At 46.5% G+C, this 23,659-nt stretch overlaps 1 protein-coding gene across 4 annotated transcripts in view; it reads right to left on the bottom strand.

The window, feature by feature from the left end:
• Window positions 1-23,659, bottom strand: part of LOC138467966 (synaptosomal-associated protein 25-like) — a 752,318-nt gene that overhangs the window by 303,632 nt on the left and 425,027 nt on the right. For all 4 annotated transcript variants that reach the window (XM_069608316.1, XM_069608318.1, XM_069608315.1 and 1 more), the window contains one exon: window positions 3,170-3,302. In XM_069608316.1, the coding sequence (XP_069464417.1) occupies window positions 3,170-3,241 (72 nt within the window). In that variant the 5' untranslated portion in view covers window positions 3,242-3,302. The remainder of the gene's footprint in view (window positions 1-3,169; window positions 3,303-23,659) is intronic.

Below are 23,659 nucleotides of genomic sequence, written 5' to 3'. Positions count from 1 at the left end.
CCTGGGTACAGGTAAGGTAGTTCCAATTTATAAGACAGGTGATAGAGATCTGCCAGTTAACTACCGCCCAATTTCCCTATTGGATGGAAGGAAGAAAATGTATGCAAGGGCTTTGCTATCACACCTCGGATCAGTGAGGATCACATTATAAACCACAGTCAAGTAGGCTTTTGTGGGGGGCTGAGCACAGTGGAACAAAGTTTCTGTCTTCGCTTGGTATGTGACAAATATGCTGTCTTATGGAAGATGTTTGTTTATGTGGTATATGTTGGACTTGCGGACAGCATTTGACACAGTACCAAGGTGTTGACTGTGTGAAGTCCTCAAAGGGATAAATATGCCAGCAAGTCTCCTAATCACTATTCAAAACGTATACTCTGGCAGCTGTGGCAAGATGGGGGATGGATGGCACCACCTCCAGTATCATTAAAATCGAAAAGGAGGTTTTCCAGGCAGGTGTACTGGCTATTTTGCATCTTCTTCAATGGCGTTATTGAGGAGCTATTGGGGGCTGCAGTGTTGCTATCACTCACAGCATCCGCCGGTCCTAACCAACTAAATATATTTGTAGGTTTTTGTAAGAAGAATGGTTTGGCCTTGAATATATCCAAAACTAAGTCTATGGCATTCTACCCGAATGTAAGGAAGAAATTGCGAGGACTCACTTTGTTGATGGATGAAGGAAAAATCGAGCAGGTTAATTATTATGATTACCTACGGGTGATGGTATCCTGTGGTTTAGGCATGCATTTGGGTAAAGCGAGAGTAACTCTGGCTAGGCACAGTGGTGCTCTTGCTAGGTTTGCTTTGGAAATGGGTGATAGCGCGGGCCGTGTCTCGCTTGAGGCCTATAAAGCCCAAGCGAGACCGGCCGCAATTTATGGGGCAGAGCTGTGGGGACATCCACAGAAACAGAGATTGGGTGATTGTGCGCGTGCAGCAGGGAGCAGCAAGGGAATGATGGCTAGGAAATCTGAGGTACAACATTTGATTACAGGGGCATCCTTAAGATGTCAACATCCTTCACATTTTTAAAGGAGGTTAACAGTATTGATTGGTTTCACATGCATTGCATACATTCGTTATCCACTTACTCTGATAGCACCGGAGCCAACGAGTTAGTGAACTAATCAGGGCTTAAGGGCGCTTTGAAACACCATTTTCTTGTTGTATAAGCGCCTTACAAATGCCCAATAAAAAAATTAAATAAAAGGATCCTGTTGCATGATTGGAGCTTGGGAGCAAAGAGCAAGCAATGTATCTTCTAGGACCGCTATGATTGTGGTGAAATAACAGGGGATGAACTTGCCTGAAATGACACTGCAAGAGCACTAGCGATCACACTAAGATGCTACATGAACGACATGTACCCATTGTTAGGTTGTGCCCCTTTAAGGATCAACAAGTCCCTGATAAGGGCTTGTGCTAATGTCACATGTCTGTGACCATGTGACCCACACAATAAAAGGGATGAGCCGTTTCCCGCTCAACAGTCAGATCCACCAGACTCCTGCTTGAAGTGTCGTCTTTTCACCACTGCGCCAGCACTGTGTTCCAGGCAGAGGGCCTGCACTGCAGAGCCCTCCACCATGGCAGTGCCCCTTCGAGGCAACACTGCCCACCTGTAATTAGCAGAGCCCCTACCGAGCAACTCTGTACCTGTGTCCCAGAGCCCCTGCATGGCGACTCTGGCTGTGTGGGCTGGACTGGCTTAGGTGCCCCCAGGCCGTGATCCGACCGCGTGTCCATGGTCCAACAGGGTGATCTCTGTAACTGTTTATGTAGACTGGGTTCCCCCAGCAACCATGTGCCGGGTCCCCTGTTTCCTGGGGCCAAGTCATAACACCCATGGGAAGACTAGGATGCCACCAGCAAGTGAGGCAGAATGGAACTCCAGTCCAGTTCTAAATCTGTCAAAATATCCCCCTAGAAACACACCTAGGCGAAAGCCTCTGTGCCCAGAAGCACCACTATAAAAGTAAGATCATTGCCAAAATGAGTCTGTCGCCATTCAATTGTCAGAACCGACGTTATTATTAGTTACTGCGACAGCACTGATTTGGGCCCAGAACACGCTATCGGAAGTGTGAGCACAAACCACCATATCAAGCACCCAGTAGAGCGAGCCGCCGGTCCTGCAAGTGAGCACAAGCTGTGTATCTGTAGATTACTAGCGACCAGGTTACCCTCCCTTTACCATCCACACCTTTGGCTGCTGGACAGAGGCGCTGGGGAAGCGAGGTGTAGTGGTTGTGCTATTATATGATTTGAATTGTCCTGTCTCTGATGCTCACCCCCTGGCCCAAAAGGGAAGACCAGCCCGGACATCTCAATGCTTCTGGTCCACCGGGTGAATGCCCAACCAGTTCAATGGCCAGTCCATCTTTTACTTCATCATATACTCCAGTCCATAGGTTCTTTACACAGGAAGCTCGCCACTAAGTCAAGACTATCTAGCAGCAAACTAGCCACATAAGTAACATACTCAGTAAAATGTCATTATAGCCAGTTCGACTCACATTGCATGTCTTTTTTATGCGCAACTATGTAACCTTCCACTGTTGTGTTCTGTAAGAACATCGCCTAGATGCCTTTGGGCTGGGTGCGCTATATAAATTGCAAAATAAATAAATAAATAAATAAATAAACAAATAGCTCTCAATCTCTCGAGTCAGAAAAGCGGGTGAAAACACACAATTCCAGGCGGGTGAGAGTTCATTGAAGAGAATGGACAGATAAACAGTTTGGCAGTTGTGTGAACACATTCTCTGGCGGGTGAGTTGAACTGATACTCAACCGAAAGAGTAGTGATTGGGTACGGTTCCATGGATTGGAGGGTACAAGCAGCAGGTCTGATCCACCAGTGTAGCCATCTCCTGTCTTACAGATGTCTATGTTGTAAAATGGATGCTGTAGTGTATTGGCCTCTGCTGCCTGGTGGTGACAGACGCTCAGGAGAACATTTTACCGCCCAATAGAAGCGGTTTGCAAAATGGTTTCCATTATCTGCTGATATTTAACAGATAATGATTCCTTGTGGAAAATCGTTTCTTATTTCAGGATTAACAGACGTGAAACATACGTTCCAGCTGCTAATCAATGATGCAGTAATTCTCACTTTGGAGAGTATATGTTCCGTTTCTTTCATGCAATGCCCTGCTCCTCTCACCTCGTCCGCCAGCTGGTCTGCACGCCGCTGCATTTCCTCCAGCTCATTGCGCATGTCAGCATCGTCTGCCATGGTTACTACTTCCTTTTCAGCGGGGTCCAATCCAAGATATGGAAAGGATCACGGAGCAAGTCTGCAAAACAGCAAAAACAACAACTGTTTGATTATTTCACCTAACAAACCTGATCAGGTGCCCGCCAGACATTTTGATCATGATATATGAGACATTAAAACGGTGCCCGCATGATACAGTTCATAAAGACTTGTGTTAAATATATAAGGTGGATGAAAAATTCTCGTAAAATGCACAATGTCAAATGACGCAATGTAGCTCATTGGTAGATACAAATATTGAAGAACCGAAAGTGTTGTGGTGATGGCATCTCAGTCCACATCTTCTTTTCACATTACAGTGCGATTTGTCTTGTGAAATAAATGTATATATTTCAGGCATACAGAAGGGGATTGCTATGATTTATTAAGGCGATATTCGGGGTATACCCTTCCCTGTTCTTGAGTGACACACTAGACCTGAGGTGATTTCTACTTGTTCGGATAAATGCATTTCTCTTAATCACTGGCACTTGTCAGTACCTATCGTTACATCTACTTCCTTCTTCCACGTCACAATACTTACTCTCAGTGGCGTCGCTAGGAATCACATTTTCAATTTAGGAGGGGCACAGAGGGGGCGACAGACAAAAGTAGGGGGGCCAAAGACAAAAGTAGGGGAGCTGCCTATATAAGGGCAATGTGTGATGTCAGAAGCACTCCTGCAGATAATCTTTTGTGCACATCAACTACCACACCACACTGCACCTCCACTCCCATCATACTGTAGGCACGTAAACCATTAAGTCACTAATGACTCATCATTAGTGGTTTCCTGCGCTACATTCTGATTGGAGGAGCTGCTCTTGGCGGCAGGGGGAATTTGACAGCTCTTCAGTTCATTGTTGTGGGCAGCATTGATTGTGGCCCTGTGTGTTTGCTGTGCAGGCGGACACAGCACTGCAGGCAGTGCAGAGAAAGTAGCTGAGCAAAAGTAGCGGGGGCACAAGGGGGGCCCACGATTTCAGATGTGGGCCCCGCCCCCCCTTATCTCCCCTAGCGACGCCACTGCTTACTCACGGAGGCCACTGCCTCCATGACCAGGACCCTCTCTTTATTGCCTTCTCTTTTCGAATGCGTCCACTGAATTTAGTGCTACAGTTTTGGGGGCCATCGGTATGCTTGGGTATGCCTCTGAGAGTAAGTACTGGGACAAGGAAGAAGGATGTGAAGGTAATATGGGGATTCTTTACTGGTAATCATCATCACTCCTGGTCCTGTTCTTCCTCGTTGCAGTACTTAGGGCCCACCACACACGCCCTACTGGTGATGTCGGGGTCCATAATGGAAGTGGGCATGGAACTGGATGGAGCCAGGAGAGCCATTGAGTTATATTAACATAGTCAAGGTTGTGGGGAAAGGAAAAAGTGAAGGAAATAAAGAAAGCATCCTTGTCATAGAGAAGGGGGCTTCAGAGAGTAAGTACTGTGAAGAGGAAAAACAGGACTAGGAAAAATGTGGATTGTGCATAATCCCCACATTACACAAAAGGGTCTACTGGGAAAGGAAGAGCGACCTCTATTAGCTACAGCACCTGAGCAAACAGTGTGTTTATACCAACTCTGATAAAAGAGATAAGAACGACACATCAAAAGCTCAAGATACCAGCTAAAGTAATTAGAATAAACATACATATTAATGAAGGTATTTCCTAAAAATGTAAAAAGGGGATATGTAAATATGGTGCAACACCAATGCCCCTCGCTTTTCTTATTCACTGAACATCATTGATGAAGATGAGAATAAACTGCAGGTCAATACAAGGCTTCTCGTTTTTGATTTTTGACTAGTAAGAATACCAGTAGCACCACCTAAACACTGAAACTACTGACAAGGAGTAGAGAGAGGACGATTGTATTTGAGGAGAGACACTCAGTTTGTGCATCCCCTGGCCATGCTCATCCCTAGTGCCATTCCCAACCACTAACCTCCCTTTCCTGCCCAAAGCACACACTCCTAGGATCTCTTAGAGCTGATTCTATCACACACATCATTAACATCACATCTTGTGCTGCAATAGGGTTAAACATTGTTATTACTAAGCATTCTTGTGAGAGCCAATGTGCTTTCATCCAATGTGTGCATCCTCACATCTCTTCCTTACACTGAATTCCTGATGCAACCAAACATTGGCTAAGCCAACACATTTGGATTGTGCATAGGTAACAGGTATGCTTTTTCCAAGTACTGCCATTGTATGCCCAGAAGCTCATACCATTTGGCATCTGTTTACATAGTATGTCTAGGCAGTACAATTATGGTAGTGCCTGTCAAATAAATGCCTATAACATGCTCAATAAAAAGACAAAACTGCTGGGTTTGCCAAAGATTATTTTAGGATCTGCAGGTGCCAGCTTAAATATTTACAAATGCATTTTGTTTTTCTTAGCCGCGCGCACTAGCTTGCCCACCACGGCATGCATAAAAGCATCACTGACATACAGATATATGAACTAAATGTGACAGCTGCGCAAAGGCACGTGAATCGTTGATTAAGCCCAACTGCTTGAAGCACTTAACTACGCATTTTATAACGAGTTTAGACTGCAGAGGACAGAACAGAATATGAAATCACAGGGGCTGGAGGGTGGAAGAGCTGGGTGATAGTGGGAATGGGAGAGGTGAAATGCATTTTTAATTCTGTTCGACTCCCCAGCACGTTGGAGGAAGGTGACGGGGGGTGGGGGGTGGCGTCAACACATGAAAAGGTTCTCTGCAAAGAAGGGTCACATGTACTAGTTTTGGAGCCTATCCCACAGAGGAGCGGTCAGACCGCATTTCTAACTGCTTTCTCGAAAGGTCTATTGAAATGACAAGGCCTGCCATATTGAGGGTGTGCGGGGGTAGAAGGGGGTCAGACTCCATTCTAAATAGCTATTTCAATAAAGGCCTGAAAATCGTGAAAATGTTTAATGGAGTGGAGCCAAAGTCTATCTTTATAAACTCTGACCTGAATGGTCTTGACGACCATTTTGTATTTGCAATAGAAATGGCAAGCCCTGTTAGGAAGTGGCGCCAGATTCTGTCATGCGGGGCATAAAAAGAGCACTGCAACATAGAAGGCAAAACAAAAATATTTCCCTTCGCTTATATTTAAATGTAATTGTTTTTTTTTATAATGCGCCTAATACCATACCTGAGTGTGGTTTTGAAGCGCGGATCCGTGATTTGAACCTCTGTTGCTCTGTGTGGTCTTGGTTCTAAGCTCAGAACGTTGCCCCTCTGCTATCATCATCCCTTCACGCTCCCCAACATGCAATCATGTATCGACCCAGTCCCAAAATTCCACTCTCAGCGCTTTCCAAAATATGAATCAGAATTTTACTCCGTCTTTAAGGCCTAGACAAACATGCATGCTTTAGCCCATTTTTTTTGTTTTTAATGTTTGGTTCTATGCTATGTTTGCGGGTTTTACTTGATATTTATGCAAGAAACACATCACATCGTCTATCCTTTTGTTTACGTGTAGATGACGAGGATTGCAATGAAATCCCTCTGAATACACCCTTTCGGCCCATACGCCATTTCACCCGTTTAGGATCATCCTACAGCCCTCGAGACACGCGACCCACCTGCCGCGTAATTTACTCTAGTTTGCCGCCCTCATGAAACAGTTCAGAAACCCGGGAACCAAGAGAACCAGGGAAGGCATGTGGCAGCTGCCTTCCATTTCTAGGCAAACCAACAGGCCAAACGGCTCTGCCTGGGTATCTTCCAATGCCGCAGACTTCCTGCTTTGTGGCATCGAACACCAATGCATCTATGCAGGAACCTCCATAACGTGCAGTTTTACTCCATGTGGAGAAACACATGGACACGTGCCCAGGGGATCAGTGCAATTTCACCGATTGTACGCAGTTTCGCTGTACCGGCTTAGACCCATGCATACTGCAGGTGGAAGGGATGGTGTGTGGCGGCTGCAATTTCTCATCTTTCCTACGCACATGCACAGGGCGTTGAGCAAGACTGCAATGTCATTGGATGTCACTGCATGCATGCCCATTTCACAGGGGGATCCTGCACGCATGCAGTGACTCCCCAGTATACATCTGTGGTGTGGTGGGGGCTAGGGGGCTGGATGGCGGGGTTAGATTTTGGGGAAATTCCCTGCTACTGTTGGTACAAAGGAACCAACTATAGCTACAATGCAAACTGCAGACACAATGCAACATGAGGTGCCAGGGTACCACTACATCACTGCTGTTGTTCTTCCCAGAAGGGTGTGAAATTGCACCTCTTGTACATCCCTTTGTGGCAATAATAGAGATGGTTCATCAAAGCTGACCGTCCTAAAGCCCCGAGCAGATTCACTTAGCTCCAAATCTCTGTTACTAAGCCCCAAACATGCTACCACACAGCCTCCCAAAGTTCCCAATACACTCAAACATCACATCAAAATGCCCCCATTCTTCCACCTATCAGCCCTCATATATCCCTGCAACTAACCCCCTGATGGTTTTTCTAATTCTACAAACCTTCATCTTCTCCTCTCTCATTTTCCATCCCTCCAAAACCTTATGGTGGAATAATCAAACGAATATAGCAGCATGTTTTCATTGTCCAGGTGTCTCTTCCTTCCTACCCTGTTCTACAGCCCCTCATCCCTCTCCCCAGGTGATCCTGAGCACAGTAAAGTAGCACTAAGCAGTGATATGTCAACACCACATGTTTTCCAGGACTATAGATACGATTTTGAAGTGGGTGTATTGTAATCACTATTTTTGCAGTTGGGGGTAAAATTTAATTCCAATTCCCAATCGAAGTATTTTTTCGATGAGAAAGTCTCTTTTTACTCCATATTTCTTTAAACTTAGTTATCTATGCAAATTAAAAGATGCATTTTTTCCTTGAAGTTCCTCTATAGATCTCTATAGACCCTGGGCCTCATTGCGGGGTTGCCGGTAAAACCCACCTGACTTCCAGTGGCCAACGGGATATTATGGCAGGTGGCCGGAACAGTAAATCCCCATTCCCATGGAGTCCCATGCGAAACCACGGGAATGGGGTCAATGCAGCACCGGCACCGTTGCTAATGGTGCTTCAGTGGAAAGAATGGCAGAAGGGGCCTGAACTTCCGGAAGGTCAGGCCTGCCAGGAGTTCCATGCCCTTACCAGCAAACCTTTAGTTTGGTGGGCCGGAAAGGGTGCAGGTACGTTGGTACTGGCACCCTTATGTCCGCACCGCCAAACTCGTAATGAGGCCCCATCTGGTAATAATATTAGTAGTAATAAGGTAGTATTTTCTGGTACCACTGATCTGAACACATCCATGAAGCTGTATGGGTGGAAGCAGGGGGCAGGGTCCTGTGTGTATGCTTCCTATTATGAGTTGGTAGCATGTTTACACACTATTTCATTTTGCTGGAAATATTTGCATGTTTTTAAGGAGTAAAAGAAGCTGCTATGCCACCCATCTGAAAGGCTGATGTTTTCTTATTCCCTCTGCTGAAACCTCCTTCCCTCATTTCTGCAACTTCCTTTCTCTCAGTGAGGTGCAGCACCTTTAGAGTGGTGTACATACTATCAACATAACATGTAACATAATAAATTACCCCATTTCCTCTTTCTCATTTTGGCATCATTGATTGTGTGCCACACCAGTGGTCTGTGAAACTGGCATCCTCTTCAGAAAGTCGACTTAATCAGTAGGGCAGCGTCTGACTAGAACAACAGAAGAGACCCCTTTAATACTTCTCTGCACTTTCTGCCTTAACCACACACACTCTGCTTCTCAGAAATGTTTGTACATATCACTCTTTTCTATTGGCTGAATCTCACTAACAGATTTTGACATTACTTTAGTCCCAATTTATCTCTGATACACACCGGAAACAGCCTTCCCGAGACGCTGTTTCACATTTCACCACTAGGTGGCCCCTTGTCATGTATCAAGGTCAAAATACATACACCTTCAAGCCCTATCCCTGGCTACACATGCACTGTGAGGAGTGATGTGGGCATCCTTTAAAGCCCATAGGCGCTGCCATTACCTGTATTGTTGTACGTTGCTTGTCCAGAAACGTGTGCATGGGCATTACTGTCTCTGTACAGTGCCATGCCGAGGAGAAAGTGGAGATGTGTCTTGAGTTGACCGTGAGGCCTATCAGCAACATCTAACATTCAATCAATTCTTTGGAAATCACTCACCAAGACAAAGGATCTCATATTGGGCCTAAGGTTGCATCATGAGTTGGCTGACATTACAAACGTTGACTGTTCTAGCAACTCAGCCTATAGTGATGTCACCCTGCTACTAAGCCAGCACCACCACTGGAGCTTCCTAAATGGACCCAACAGTTGTTCCCTCCCATACAAAGGCTGGCGGTTGAGGCTCATCCAAGGACCTCGTCTACTTTTGATGACAAGAATTTGTGGCGGTCAAGGAGTACATCACCAGATATCACCTGTGCCTTACCTCTAAGTCCATTTCAAATTAATACAAAGAGAAAAACTTAAAAGGTTAAAGGAATACTTCAGATGTTTAAAAAAGAAAATAGGCAAATTAAAAATCTACCATCGACCTAACAAAATAAGGTATGTCTAACACAAAATTAAATATAAGTATAAACATAACACCTTGCATTTTGGTGATTCCTACTTCTCTTGCATTCTGTCTCGCTCTCACTTTCTCTCTCACACGCCCCTCACCCTTTTTCCATGTTTACTGATCCTGGCTCACCCTACCACAACCCAGCCAAGCCTAGAACCAAGGTAAGGTAGTTACAAGGCTACATACATATGATGTCCTCCCTCCCCAGTTCTTGTGAGAGAGAATCGCGACTCTGTCTCCCATTGCAGATTTGAGGATGTGGACTATTCTAGCCCAAAGTGCTGGAAGAGATTGTGGGAGTTCCATTTCAGCGGATCTTGCACAGAGATTGCAAAGGTGGGGGCTGCTAATTACTTGGAAGGTCTATTCATAAGGCTTTGTGCCTTCAGAATTTAATGGGTTGTTCATTATTAAAGCACACAATAAATCTCGCCACCCAGAAAGGTGTATAAATAATACACATTTGTTGTCTGACAACATTACATAGATCATATCCTGCAGTGGGCAACAGAACCATTCCTTGTATACCACACAGGCGAATGCGTTAGAAGAAACTCATGTGCACAACATATGTGTATTGATAATGTTTTAAATCTGGAGCACAGGAATGTTGAATAGCTTCTGTTTAAAAGCATTCCCTGCTAGACCCATTTTGTATGAACTATCAAAATGTGTTTTACCGATAATACAATCACACTTTGACTAACCCACACTTTTTTAAGTGTATCTATGTTTAACTCTATTTTGTTTCTATATGTGACATTAATGAGAAACTTTGTAATACATAAGTATGATTTTAGAAAAAATGTACGCTGCCCAGTGCACTATTATCCTTCCTTTCTGTGCTGCATGTTAAGAGAGAGACATTAGACCTGCAGAGAAGAGGGAGGGGTAGCTGTATACTCTCACTGCTATTGTTCTCGATGCACATGATGCCATGACGTGACTCTTGTGTGTGCATGCTAATATATGCACATATGTATGTGGGCATTATACATTAAGCAATGCACAAATGGCACACCTTTTTCAAGTCGCACTTGCAAAGCTCATATGTAATTTTAAAAAAGAATATTGGGAATCTCTTATTTATTAAAACCCATTCTGAAACTTTATCTTTTGTGGTGGAATTATAGTGTTGCCTTAATGAGAACAATATATGTTACATTACTGAATAAGGACGTCAATTTATTTAACAACTTCATCAGTGTTCTTTATTTTCTTCAGTTGAATATTTGTCTTACCTACCTTGACAATATTTTAAAGAGCAACCATGGAAGTCAAGGAACACTTTCTCACTGCACCAGAATACTTTCTCACTGTGGTGGCAGTTGGAATGACTCACTGCTGGGGCTGGCTGACTCACCCTCTCTCTATAGCCCTCAGCTCATTGCAAGAGGATTGATCAGAGAACTTTCTGAAAAATAATTGGTTGACCTACGCTCTTTTTCTAAATGTCGAGTATCCGCAATGACCGATCAATACAGACATACCCGCCCCGTGCTCCAATGAACAATTGAATGGAGCGGGCTGACTGTGACATGGGAACGCAGATGTTTTGAAGTGGAGCACACCATACAGAGGCAGCAATGAGACATAATCAAGACCGTACCCGTGCAGGTGAACCAGAAGCAGAAACTACTCCTCAGTGAAGAGTTCTTTGTTGAGGAGAGACCTGCTCCTCTTCTATGGGCAAAGAGATGACTAGATGAACAGAAAGTGAATTTGTTTTATGTTATCCTCTAGCAGATAATTACTTATTTTTCATTTTGGATGAAATGTGGCAGTTATAAAGCACTTGCTTACTATTAGCAGGGCCTGAAAGCATCAGAGAGAAGATGACCGTGGTCCGAAATTGCATGATATAGTGAAGCAGTATATTGGATAACACTGAAAAATACTTTGACTGAAAAGACTAGACAAGTTGAACATCAGTGATATGAGAAGGTACTGTGTGCTGGCTTATGCTAAGCTTTGAATTCAATAATAAGGTAGCTGTGATTGAATGTTTGAGCAGTCAAAAGGAGCTCAGATAGTTATTTGTTGATGCTGCACACAACCACATAACCTCTACAAGACCAACCAGATCACCCTATACCAACATGCTCTGGGTGCCACTAGTAAAAAGAGCCAGAGCGGGCGGATCCAGTTTCCCATATCTCGCACCCACACACTGGAAGGCCCTACCTCCCACAATTCAAGGTGAGGCCTCCCTCCTCGCTTTCCGTAAAGCAATGAAAACCATCCTGTTCTCATAAGGTCCCTCGTAACAGCTTGAATTCTAAACATATGATCCACTGCATAAGTTGTAATACAAATTGCATAAGTTTGTAATGATGGAGCTATTTCTGTATTGATTTGTAAGGTGCCAACAGCTGCTACTACGCCTGTACCTCTGTATCTAAGCTCTTACAAGTAACAGCGCCTCAAAGCCCCCGGGCTGCTTGCGCGCTACACATATTTAAACAAATAAATAAATAAATAAATATTACATTCTTTTGCCAACAGTAATTACTTTGGGATACTTTACCACAAACTAATTACTGTGAATTTTCATCAATTCTTTTAGGGAATTGTGGGCTAAGGGGGAAAAAATGAGGTAGGGAGGGCTTTAGGGCAGGGGCATTAGCGAAGAGGAAGGGGCAATGGGGGGACCCTCCAAAATGAAGAAATGAATGTTAATGAAAGATTTTTAAGTAATTACTTTGTGGGAACGTACCACAAAGTAATTATTGTCAGCAAAAGAATTTGGAACCCATAAAAGAGTTGTGTGCATCCTCATGCAGAGAGCCAAGTTTACAGGAGAGGCCAATTCTGTAGGACAACTGTTCTTCCCATCCCTTAAAGGAGCAGTAGCTAAAAAGGCCCCAGACGAAAGAAGCCGGCTACAGGTTTGCCAGTGGGGCACCTAAGTGACTTCCAGATAAAAGCTGGAGGTAAGGCAAGTGCCATACCGACAGGAACTGCCATTATTACCGGCACCAGTATTGCCAGTGCAGTTAATTATGGGAAATCCACCCATGGAGTAGGACTCCATGAATGGGGATTTACACCGTCACTCCTGCACTCGTAGTCCAGTGGCAATGCCATCTGACCGAGTGCCAGAAATGGTATTAGCATTGGCCAGTATTCTGGTGGATTTTCCGCCAGGATACCGGCAAACCTATAAAGAAGCCGACTGTCATCTGTCCACGCATCATACATACGCAAGCTAATATATGCTCTGGCATAAGCAGGCCTCTTCAAATAGCTCTCGACACAACCAAACACCCAAAACTACGAAGCTGATGACCACAGACACACCTCAAAAGTAGTTTTAATTTAATACATAAAATGTATTTACACCCACGCACATTCATATATTCAAAACAAATAACCATTACATCTTACTGTATTCTCCATTATTAATTCACATGATAGTAATAGATCACGCTGCAATACACTGACTCATAAACATAAACATACTTTAAAACAAGAGAGAGGAGCCTCTCAGCACGTACACACACTCATGCACACCATAATGCACAAAAAAGATATAGCACCAACAAATGAGGCACAGGGAGTCCCTCAGCATACACGCAGGCAAATCCTGCACACTCATACAAGACAAGTATTCGATAAACTTAATGGCTTATTGACTAAATCGTCAGCACAAGCAGAATTAACATCGAAACGAATAACAATAGTGTTTGATTTGCCATCACCAAACCATGTTTCCACTATCACATAAATGGATTCATGAATATAAAAAAGTTGGCACTTCTGGGATTCCAATATAAGTCAATTAACAAGATATCATCAGGCTTACGGTCAAACTCCAGACCTATGGCTAAAATTCCTTAATTATCTAGTCAAATACATGGCAATAGTCATATCTCCAGATGGCCGAACACTAGAACCTCTAATGGCTTCAGTGTAAACGTGTGGACCCCTCCAGGGTGAACAACGTTAGCACGATAGTCTCTTGCAACAGAAATACATCTTATCCCAGAAATACAGATCTATATTTTGTTGCCTTCATTATATTCAGAAAGCAACAGCTGTTCCAGAAAAGAAATCTCAAAGCTTTTATGTTAAAAACAACTCCTTGGGCCCTTTGAGATAGTATGCACACTAAGTGCCTCTGCTAGGCATGATCACTCTAGTTGTGAGTTATCCCCCTCTGTGAGTTATCCCCCTGACTTGAGAACATTGGCAAAATCGTTTCTTGACATTGTTAATGAGTTTCCATGTTGCTTAGAAGATCCTAGATCTTTGGGATTCGACAAGAAAAGGGATAAATGTGAGACATCTCTTAACCTTTTCATGTCAAAGCCAATTGATCGAAACACATCAATGTGCTCCTATTCTAAACGTGCTACTAAGTGGGAATAGAAGGGAGCCACCAGACTATTACCACCATGTTCAGATATTTTGACTAAGTCGATATCTCCGGAGTGCAATAGGCGAAATGAAGGTGTTTTCAAGAATATATGGAGCAGTGTAGACCGATTAAAGTTCACTGTGCCATTTATCTCAACCATGTTCTCAAAGCCAATCAATCTTTCATCATACCTGCAATTGTCATGCACTCCACTAGATGGTAATTTAGACAGTTCTTGGGATGGCACAGATCCAGCTTCTTGAGCGAAATCACTGGTTCCCATCATAGCAGTAGTGGGGTTAAGTCCAAAAGTAACAAGGCCATGACTTTTGACTAAGTCAGAAAATGCAATATGTTGTAGCATTGTTGTACTCGAAGGTGGGTCTGGCACTTGCAAGTTCCGATCAGCCGTATCCTCATTCTCAGAGGGTATCAAGAATGTAGTTATCTTCCCCTGAGAAGCACTTCAATTTGACTTTGTATTCTTTTTTTTCTTATGAATCTTAGATGTGATGTCAATATTCGATGCCATCAATCCCATTACATCCCTTGATTGAGTATTCAAATCATTTATTTTGTCATCTATTGGTAAAGAACGAAGACATTTCCTAGAGGACTTTCTCTTATTACCATTTACATTTGGAAGATGTTTTGGCTTCTTTTTTAGTTGCTTAGTTTCCCCCTTTTTTCATCTCCCCTGTGCAGGAGGTGTTAAAGACGTATCAGAAGAGATCAAGATCTCTTCATTGACTTCAACAACTGTGGGAATTTTAGAGCCTCACAGGGATTGAAACATTTCCGGGGACGCACCTTGTTTTGAATGAAATGGAAGAACAGTCTCTGATACATTGGCCATGCTGACCCATGAGGCCTCCAAACCAGTGGTGTCAAGAGTCAACCCCGCCTTATGGAGTCACTACCCATGCTTTATTGAGTTCCTCCCTTCTCAGCACTTATTTTACTCTAAATGGTCGCAAGAAGAGTGGTACTTTAGTATACCGAGTATATGATATTATCATAAGGCATTATTATCGATCCAAGATGTACCAAGAGTGTCAATATTAGGTGAATTGTGGGGGATATTCCCTTGTTGTGCAGCATTATGAATGCTAAAGCCTACTTGATTTACAGGCATCTAGGGTGCTAAAAGCTGGTGATTCTGTTGAGAAGGGGCAGGGCGAACAGTTCCTATGTTGGAGTCAATCCCCTTATGATTCTCTGTGTTTGAATCATTGCACTTTCTTGGAACATTCATCGGAACGATTCATCCAGCACAAGCGACTCAAAGCAATTTAGATTAGGATCTGGCCACATGACAGAGGAAATATACTTGATCTGTGGTTTCAGTTGGCAAAAGTATGTTATTTTACCCTGCTTTTGCTTTAAGTGCCAGACAATACCAGCAGAAGCATCAACATCGAGACTATGGGCCACTGAACCCAGAACAGTTGAAGGATTCGGACAAGCCAGAGAAATAGCCACATGGTCAGCCATGTTGGTGGCACTAAACAACGCTTCTGAAGTTACATTTGGGGACTCTGGGGTGGGGCATACATGGTCAAAAAAATGAAAGCAAGCTGAATTTACCACTGAATAGCAGCGCTCAACAAAATATCATGCGCTCATTTGCTTTCCAAGGTTAAGGTCACCAATAGAAGATTTTCTCCCAGTGCCTCTAGACCTCCCATTCCCTCGCGTACCACTGAAGACCACACACTTCATCACCACTTCCACACCGTGCTCTGTGTGGCGGCTACGTTTTTAAATGTTCCAGGGAACTTCCTCACAATGTGAGTCCGGTACAGCAACACAGCCTCAAAACAGTAAGCCACAGCCACCGTAGACCACACACTTTATCACCGCTTCCATGCCCTAGCTATAAATGTTGGCCCCACAGAAAACGATAACACAATTCCTACTGAGAACACCAGAACTGTGATACCTGTGGGTGAGCAGGATGGAACAAAAAAGGGAGTACGAATTGACTTAACAGACACAAAACATAAAAATGTCCCACTAAAAAACTGATATCCATGGACTAGCAGAAACAACTTCAACTCATAAAAAAATCACCTGTAACCAGCCAGATATCACATACACTTCCAGTGCCCACCCTCGAAAATAACACTCCTGGCCTGGGAGAAAGCAGCAAAGCTGGCCTGGGAGAAAGCAGCACAAACGTTGCTGCAACAGCATCAAGTAAGGTGTCCATTTAATAAGAAATGTTAACACAATCAACAATACACTAAACTAGTGCTATCAGAACAGTAGCACATCAGGGCACATCATAGAAAGACAAACACAGCCCACACAAGGTATCATAGGCACCACTCTAGTAAGTAAAAATCACAACTGAACATTTCTTTGTGATCAGTTAGTAATACAAAAATTCAACTTTATTAGCAAAACGAATAACTACTAAGATTCAAACATATAGAAAAATCAATCCACACTTAGAAGAGCTGAACCAAAGAAAATGAAAAGCACACCACAGCCTGACAGACACTATAACTGCCTCCAAGGCAAAATGCATAATGCAGGTGGCGGCAGCACTGTGTTGTTGCATCTGTAGACTCGAGTCTGCCATGTCCCTTTGCTGTCTTTCCACTTGTTGCGGTAAATGAGCTAAGTTCTTTGCGCTCAGCCCCCTGCTTTGCTTCTTGTTCCCCGCCTTTGGCACTGCAGTTGTGGAGCATTGCTCACTGTGTCCAGTAGTGTTTTTTTGTACCAACCAAGTTGTGAATAAGTGGAACAGAATTCCGTGGGAGGCCCGGACCACATAGAATATATATTGTTAGTCTGTATCCATTAAGTCGTTTGATTGAGAGGTTGATGACTGTAGAGTAATTATCGGCTCTGGTTACTTTGCCCTCTGGAGCTAACTTGAATGTAAAATAACCACAACGTTACCTTTTAGTGAAACAGCTGCTGCTTTTAGGTGATTCTACAATAGACTGTGTATGTGCAAGTACTAAGCAATAACGCTTCAGTAGAGGATCATCCTTTCTTCCAATTTATAGATTTTGCGTGATGCCCGCCACTCAAAAGAACGATCAACTGTGGGGCTGAAATGGGAATGGGGAATGGTTTTCTGAATGGGGACTTACCGGGTCCTTCAAGGTTGGAATGACCCAGTAAGTCCCCATTCAGAGACTCCGGACCCGGACCCGGGTTTGGAGGCAGCCATGGTGCTAATAGCACCATGGCTGCCTCCAAACTCAGAATGACCCCCACTGTATTTGCTTTGATTGGATGTCTTTCTATTGTCCCGGTGTCAGTTAGTGATCATGCTATTCTGAAATTCTCACGAGAAATAGTAATAAAGAAAGAGATGAATTAAAGGGTAATATAATTGTGAATAATTCAGGTACTAAATTCAGATGGAATCAGTGTAATATAAAAAAATGCAATACGCTCTTTCATAAAGAGCATAGAAATGATCTCATGAAAAAGAACCTGAAGATAGAGGCAATCAGTGGGGCAAAATCCCATAAAAAAATCTTAAAGAAATCTTACAAAAAATATTTTCTTAAAATTATACAGATAATTCTAATGTTGTGGAAAAAAACAACATCTAAAAGGGAGATTAAAAAAGTAATTAAAGAGAAGAAGGAATATAGTAATCAAATAAAGTAATTTCAAAACTTAAGACCAGGTATACAAATTATATTAAACGATATATGGTATCTGATAGTACAAAACAGTGTTTTTTTGGTACATAATGCACTGAGTAACTCAAATTCTAGAGTCTTTTGGAATTTATATAAAACATACTCCCATGTCAACGTAGACAATAAAGAAATAAATGGCATATCAGAGATTAGGTGGATTGTGCATATTGATAAATTGTGCTTTAGGGACGTAGGAGACACAGATAAGGATACAATTATATATTGTTTGGACTAGGACATGTTGAAGTTTACAGTTGAAGATCTGACTTCACTGTTGGAAAAATAAAAACTCTGTGCTCCAGGGCCCGATGAAATAAAACATTTAATTGTCAAAAAAGATATATAAAATTGGGCTATATTGCTAGATTAGCTAATCCAAACTATTAGAAATACATGAATTATCCCAATGAGCTGGAAGGCTTCTATATTAATTCCTACCTTTACAAAGGGTTTGAGAGACGATCCTCAGAACTGCTGCCTATTGGCGATGGTGGAAGCTTTCTCAAAAGTCTTCTCTCGGCTATTATTGCACGAATACAATTATTGGATTATGAAAAGTAATCGATCAGTTAGGTAACCAACAATCAGGGTTTAGAAGGGGACTTAGTACCCTTTCTAACCTGTGAACCTTACTCTGTCTGATTAGAGCAACATTGAAAAACAAAGAAGGCATGCTTTTTATCTGCTTTGTCGATTATAAAGCGGCATTCGATACAGTTTACCACAATGTCTTTTGGGCAAGCTGAAGAAATGGAATCTCAGTCATATGATTTTACACTTTATAGAAGGATTGTACTCATACACGGAAGTGCAATTAAGATTAAACCAGGAGGGTCTATTGAGCAAAAAGGTTAGAATTCAAGCATGGCTGCCAATTAGCCCTTATCCTATATAATCTGTAAGTGTCAGATGTGGGAAGTGTTTGAGACAAGTGTCATAATTTCCCTCCTCGAGTAGGCAGCCAACAAGTTTCATGGCTCGCTTATGCGAATGACACCCTTCTCGGTGATAGGACTGATATTGGATTGCAATGTAACATTGATGCCTGCTATAAATATTCTGTAGAAAATAGTTTTATACTTAATCATCAAAAACCACACATTTTGAAAATTGGCTTGAAAAACAAGATTTTTTTTTAATTTGTTTGGAAAATTGAGAATGACCCAATTGAGCTAGTGAGTTCCTATATTTATTTAGAGATGCATATCTCTAATACTATCAGTGTTTCAGACATAGAAAATACTATGAGGGTAATTCATAGAATTTCGCAGAAAAGTGTCGCAAGCGGCTGGCGCAGAGTGTCCGCGTGCGATTGACTGCGCCAGGCACGTGCGCTAAAACCGATTTCCGCGCACAGCGTATTCATGGATTTTAGGCTCCCAAACCAGCCGTGGCGCAGAGAATCGCAGCGACCCTGCAGCAGCGCCAGTAACGCCCCGAAGAACGCCCTCGCGCAAGGAAAAGCCATCAAAATCGCTAAATCATCGCAAAGGGCTGCGCTAACCCTGGACCAGTTCACCGGGCTGGCAAACAGCAAACGCCAAGCGGGGAACGTGTATTTCAGGGTTGCGCGGGAAGTTCCACACGCGATTGGCCCAGTGCGAGCAAGGTATGTGTATTTCAGGGGTGCGCGGGAAGTTCCACACGCGATCGGGCCTGGGGGAGCGGGCTACGTGTATTACAGGGGTTCGCGTGAACTTTCTCACGCGATCGGGCCTGGGGGAGCGGGCTACGTGTATTTCAGGGGTTCGCGTGAAGTTTCTCACGCGATCGGGCCTGGGGGAGCGGGCTACGTGTATTTCAGGGGTTCGCGTGAAGTTTCTCACGCGATCGGGCCTGGGGGAGCGGGCTATGTGTATTACAGGGGTTCGCGTGAACTTTCTCACGTGATCGGGCCGGGGGAGCGGGCTACGTGTATTTCAGGGGTTCGCGTGAAGTCTCTCACGTGATTGGCCCCGTGCAAGCAGGGTACGTGTATTCCAGGGGTGCGCGGGAAGTTCCACACGCGATTGGCCCCGTGCAAGCAGGGTACGTGTATTCCAGGGGTGCGCGGGAAGTTCCACACGCGATTTCAGCAGGGTATGTGTATTCCAGGGGTGCGCGGGAAGTTCCACACGCGATTTCTGCAGGGTATGTGTATTTCAGGGGTTCTGGGGAGTACTACACGTGAATTGGCCGTGTGGGTCCTCCCAGGTGTATGCTCCACAACCTCCACGGCCCCTGCAGGCAGCCCACACCACGGGGGACTACCCTGCACCCCTGCTCATGTCCCGCAGGCAGCCCATCCACCATGGGCATGCCCCCCAGCCAACCCACATGTCACCTTGCACTACTGATCAACAATGCATGTCTCCCACCACCCCCACCCCCCAGCAGTGCAGGGGCACCCTCCACCAGGCCCCCACTCATGTCTCCCTCCACCCCCACCCCCCAGCCACCAGGGGCACCCTCCACCAGACCCCCACTCATGTCTCCCACTACCCCCACCACCCAGCCACCAGGGGCACCCTCCACCAGGCCCCCACTAATGTCTCCCACCACCCCCACCCCCCAGCCACCATGGGCAGCCCCCACCAGGCCCCCACTCATGTCCCCCTGCACCTCCACCCCCCAGCAGTGCAGGGGCACCCTCCACCAGGCCCCCACTCATGTCTCCCACCACCCCACCCCCAAGCAGTGCAGGGGCACCCTCCACCAGGCCCCCACACATGTCTCCCACCACCCCACCCCCAAGCAGTGCAGGGGCACCCTCCACCAGGCCCCCACTCATGTCTCCCACCACCCCCACCCCCCAGCCACCAGGGGCAGCCTCCACCAGGCCCCCACCCATGTCCCCCTGCACCCCCACCCCCCAGCAGTGCATGGGCACCCTCCACCAGGCCCCCACTCATGTCTCCCACCACCCCCACCCCCCAGCCACCAGGGGCACCCTCCACCAGGCCCCCACTCATGTCTCCCACCACCCCCACCCCCCAGCCACCAGGGGCAGCCTCCACTAGGCCCCCACCCATGTCCCCCTGCACCCCCACCCCCCAGCAGTGCATGGGCACCCTTCACCAGGCCCCCACTCATGTCTCCCACCACCCCCACCCCCCAGCCACCAGGGGCACCCTCCACCAGGCCCCCACTCATGTCTCCCACCACCCCCACCCCCCAGCCACCAGGGGCATCCTCCACCAGGCCCCCACTAATGTCTCCCACCACCCCCACCCCCCAGCCACCATGGGCAGCCCCCACCAGGCCCCCACTCATGTCCCCCTGCACCCCCACCACCCAGCCACCAGGGGCACCCTCCACCAGGCCCCCACTAATGTCTCCCACCACCCCCACCCCCCAGCCACCAGGGGCAGCCTCCACCAGGCCCCCACTCATGTCCCCCTGCACCCCCACCCCCCAGCAGTGCATGGGCACCCTCCACCAGGCCCCCACTCATGTCTCCCACCACCCCCACCCCCCAGCCACCAGGGGCATCCTCCACCAGGCCCCCAATCATGTCTCCCACCACCCCCACCCCCCAGCATCCAGGGTCACCCTCCACCAGGCCCCCACTCATGTCCCCCTGCACCCCCACCCCCCAGCAGTGCAGGGGCACCCTCCACCAGGCCCCCACTCATGTCTCCCACCACCCCCACCCCCCAGCCACCAGGGGCATCCTCCACCAGGCCCCCAATCATGTCTCCCACCCCCCACCCCCCACCGGCCTGCCACCATGGGCAGCCCCCACCAGGTCCTCACAATCCCCAATCATGTGCGTAATGGTCAGCCTCCACAGCCAAAAAGCCCTACCAAGTAACCCATTCACCCACATGGAAATGGAAATCACATGTTACACCCCCAATGTTCATGAAGCTAATGAAGCCATGTCCGTCACACACAATGGTTGCAATTGAATGGGAAAACACACAACATGACATGCATGAAACCAATGAGATGATACCACACAGTGAAGTATGCAAACAAAATTGTATTGAAAAAAAATAAGAATGCTAAAGAAAGAAAACTAACTACAATGTGAATGAGAAAAAAGTAAGCTGCATGTCCGTATGAAAAAATGAAACTTGAAATCCAAATAGAAAAAAATTTTGTCCAAAGTCAAATGTAAAAAAATCTCCATGCAATAAAGAACTATGTACAAAAATAACAAGGGTCCATGAGCCCAACTGAACAAAGGAAACCTACTAAAAAATCTACCTAAAAATCAACTATATACAAAAAGTGGAGCAGTGTCCGTCGACTCCAAATCATAATACGAAAGAAAGGAAACCTAAAACTAAAGAACTATATACAAAGGCGGCGGGCAAGTCCAGCGGCTCACTCTGTGGTGTCCCGGGCCAGGGCATCATCTCAGGGCGAACTCCTGTTCGATGTCCCGGAGGCGGTCCAGTTCCATGGCCCCGAGGGTCCGCAGGGACGACGCTGTGTCCTCCTCCAACCCCCTGCGGATTGCCTCGAGGCACTCGGCCCGCCTCAGGGCCCTCCGCATGGAGTTCTCCGCCCTGACCATTGTGAGCCGCGCCTCTTCCGCCCGCCGCCGCTCCGCACCTATGGCGTGGCCCAACCGCTGCCACACGGAAGACACTCTCTGTCCTGGGTCCCCCTGCCCTCCGGCCGATGCCTGCCCCTCCGATGTCGAAAGCCCCGAGCCTTCATGGCTCCCACCATGTTGCTGCTGCTGCTGCTCTGCCTCTGCCCGTGCACTGCCTCCTGCTGCCTGCACATCCTCTGCCGGCTGGGGTGCACTTGTTGATGTGGCCAGCCCTGCTGGACCACCGACTCCCGACTGTGGCAGGGATGCCTCCTCCACCAGCCTGGCCGCACCGTCAGAGGCAGCTCCACAGGGCACCCAGGTGACTGATGGGTGGGAAGATGGCACAGAGGACGACTGGCGCGTAGGGGGTCCAGTTGAGGAGGGGGTCGGAGCAAGCCCCATCAGACGGAGGAATCCGGCCTGGGTGACCTGTCCCAGCAGACTGACGTGGTCAACGAGCCATTCGAGATGACGTGCAGTCTCTCCATGAAAAGACTGCAGGTCACCTCGCATGGCCCGTTGACGCAACGCCACACCAGCCAGGACAGGCTCAACCCGGACCTGGATAGCCACGTCCGCAGGCAGAGGAAGGCCAGTTGACGTCAGCTCATCCCCTGCCTGGAAACGGGTCTGGACGTAGGCATCCCTGCTGGTGCAAGATGATGCAGGGACAGGATCGGCGACAGGATTGCACACAGGCACCTCCGCGGCGGCCTGTGCTGCCTCCTGTCCCTGGTCCTGGACTGCACCACTAGCACCAGTGGGATCCCCACCTCCAGACCCCGTCTCTGGTGCTTGCACGGCCTCCTCCTCCACCAGACCCCCCACCAACCTGGATGACTCCGTGCCATCTTCCCCTGTTGGGCCCTGTGGGGTCCCAGCTGCCCCTTCTGCTGCCGAGGAGTCCAACTCCAACCTCCGCCTCTTGGACCTCCCGCCGGCAGCTGCGGCCTGGGACGCGGCACCGGACTACTCACTCCCCGACGAGATGACAACACGGGAGGGGAGCCGGGCCTTGCGTCTCCGGCTGGCGGTCGGATCCCCGCCGCTGTGCTCCACAGCACCTTCTCCGCCCTCTTCATCAGTTGACGCTGCACACAGGGAGAAACAAAACACAGGCATCAGGGCACTGTACAATGGACACATACACACATGACAGTTGCACATGAGTGGCATTGGCAAACCTCAGACATGTCATCACAATCCCCAACACACATGTCATTGCAACTCGCACACATGAGCCATACCACAGCCATATCGCAACTGCCAC

Source organism: Ambystoma mexicanum, chromosome 4q (assembly GCF_040938575.1).
Source record: "Ambystoma mexicanum isolate Mex_15411 chromosome 4q, UKY_AmexF1_1, whole genome shotgun sequence".
Lineage (NCBI taxonomy): Eukaryota > Metazoa > Chordata > Amphibia > Caudata > Ambystomatidae > Ambystoma > Ambystoma mexicanum.
This window is presented reverse-complemented; position numbering and strand designations above follow the sequence as displayed.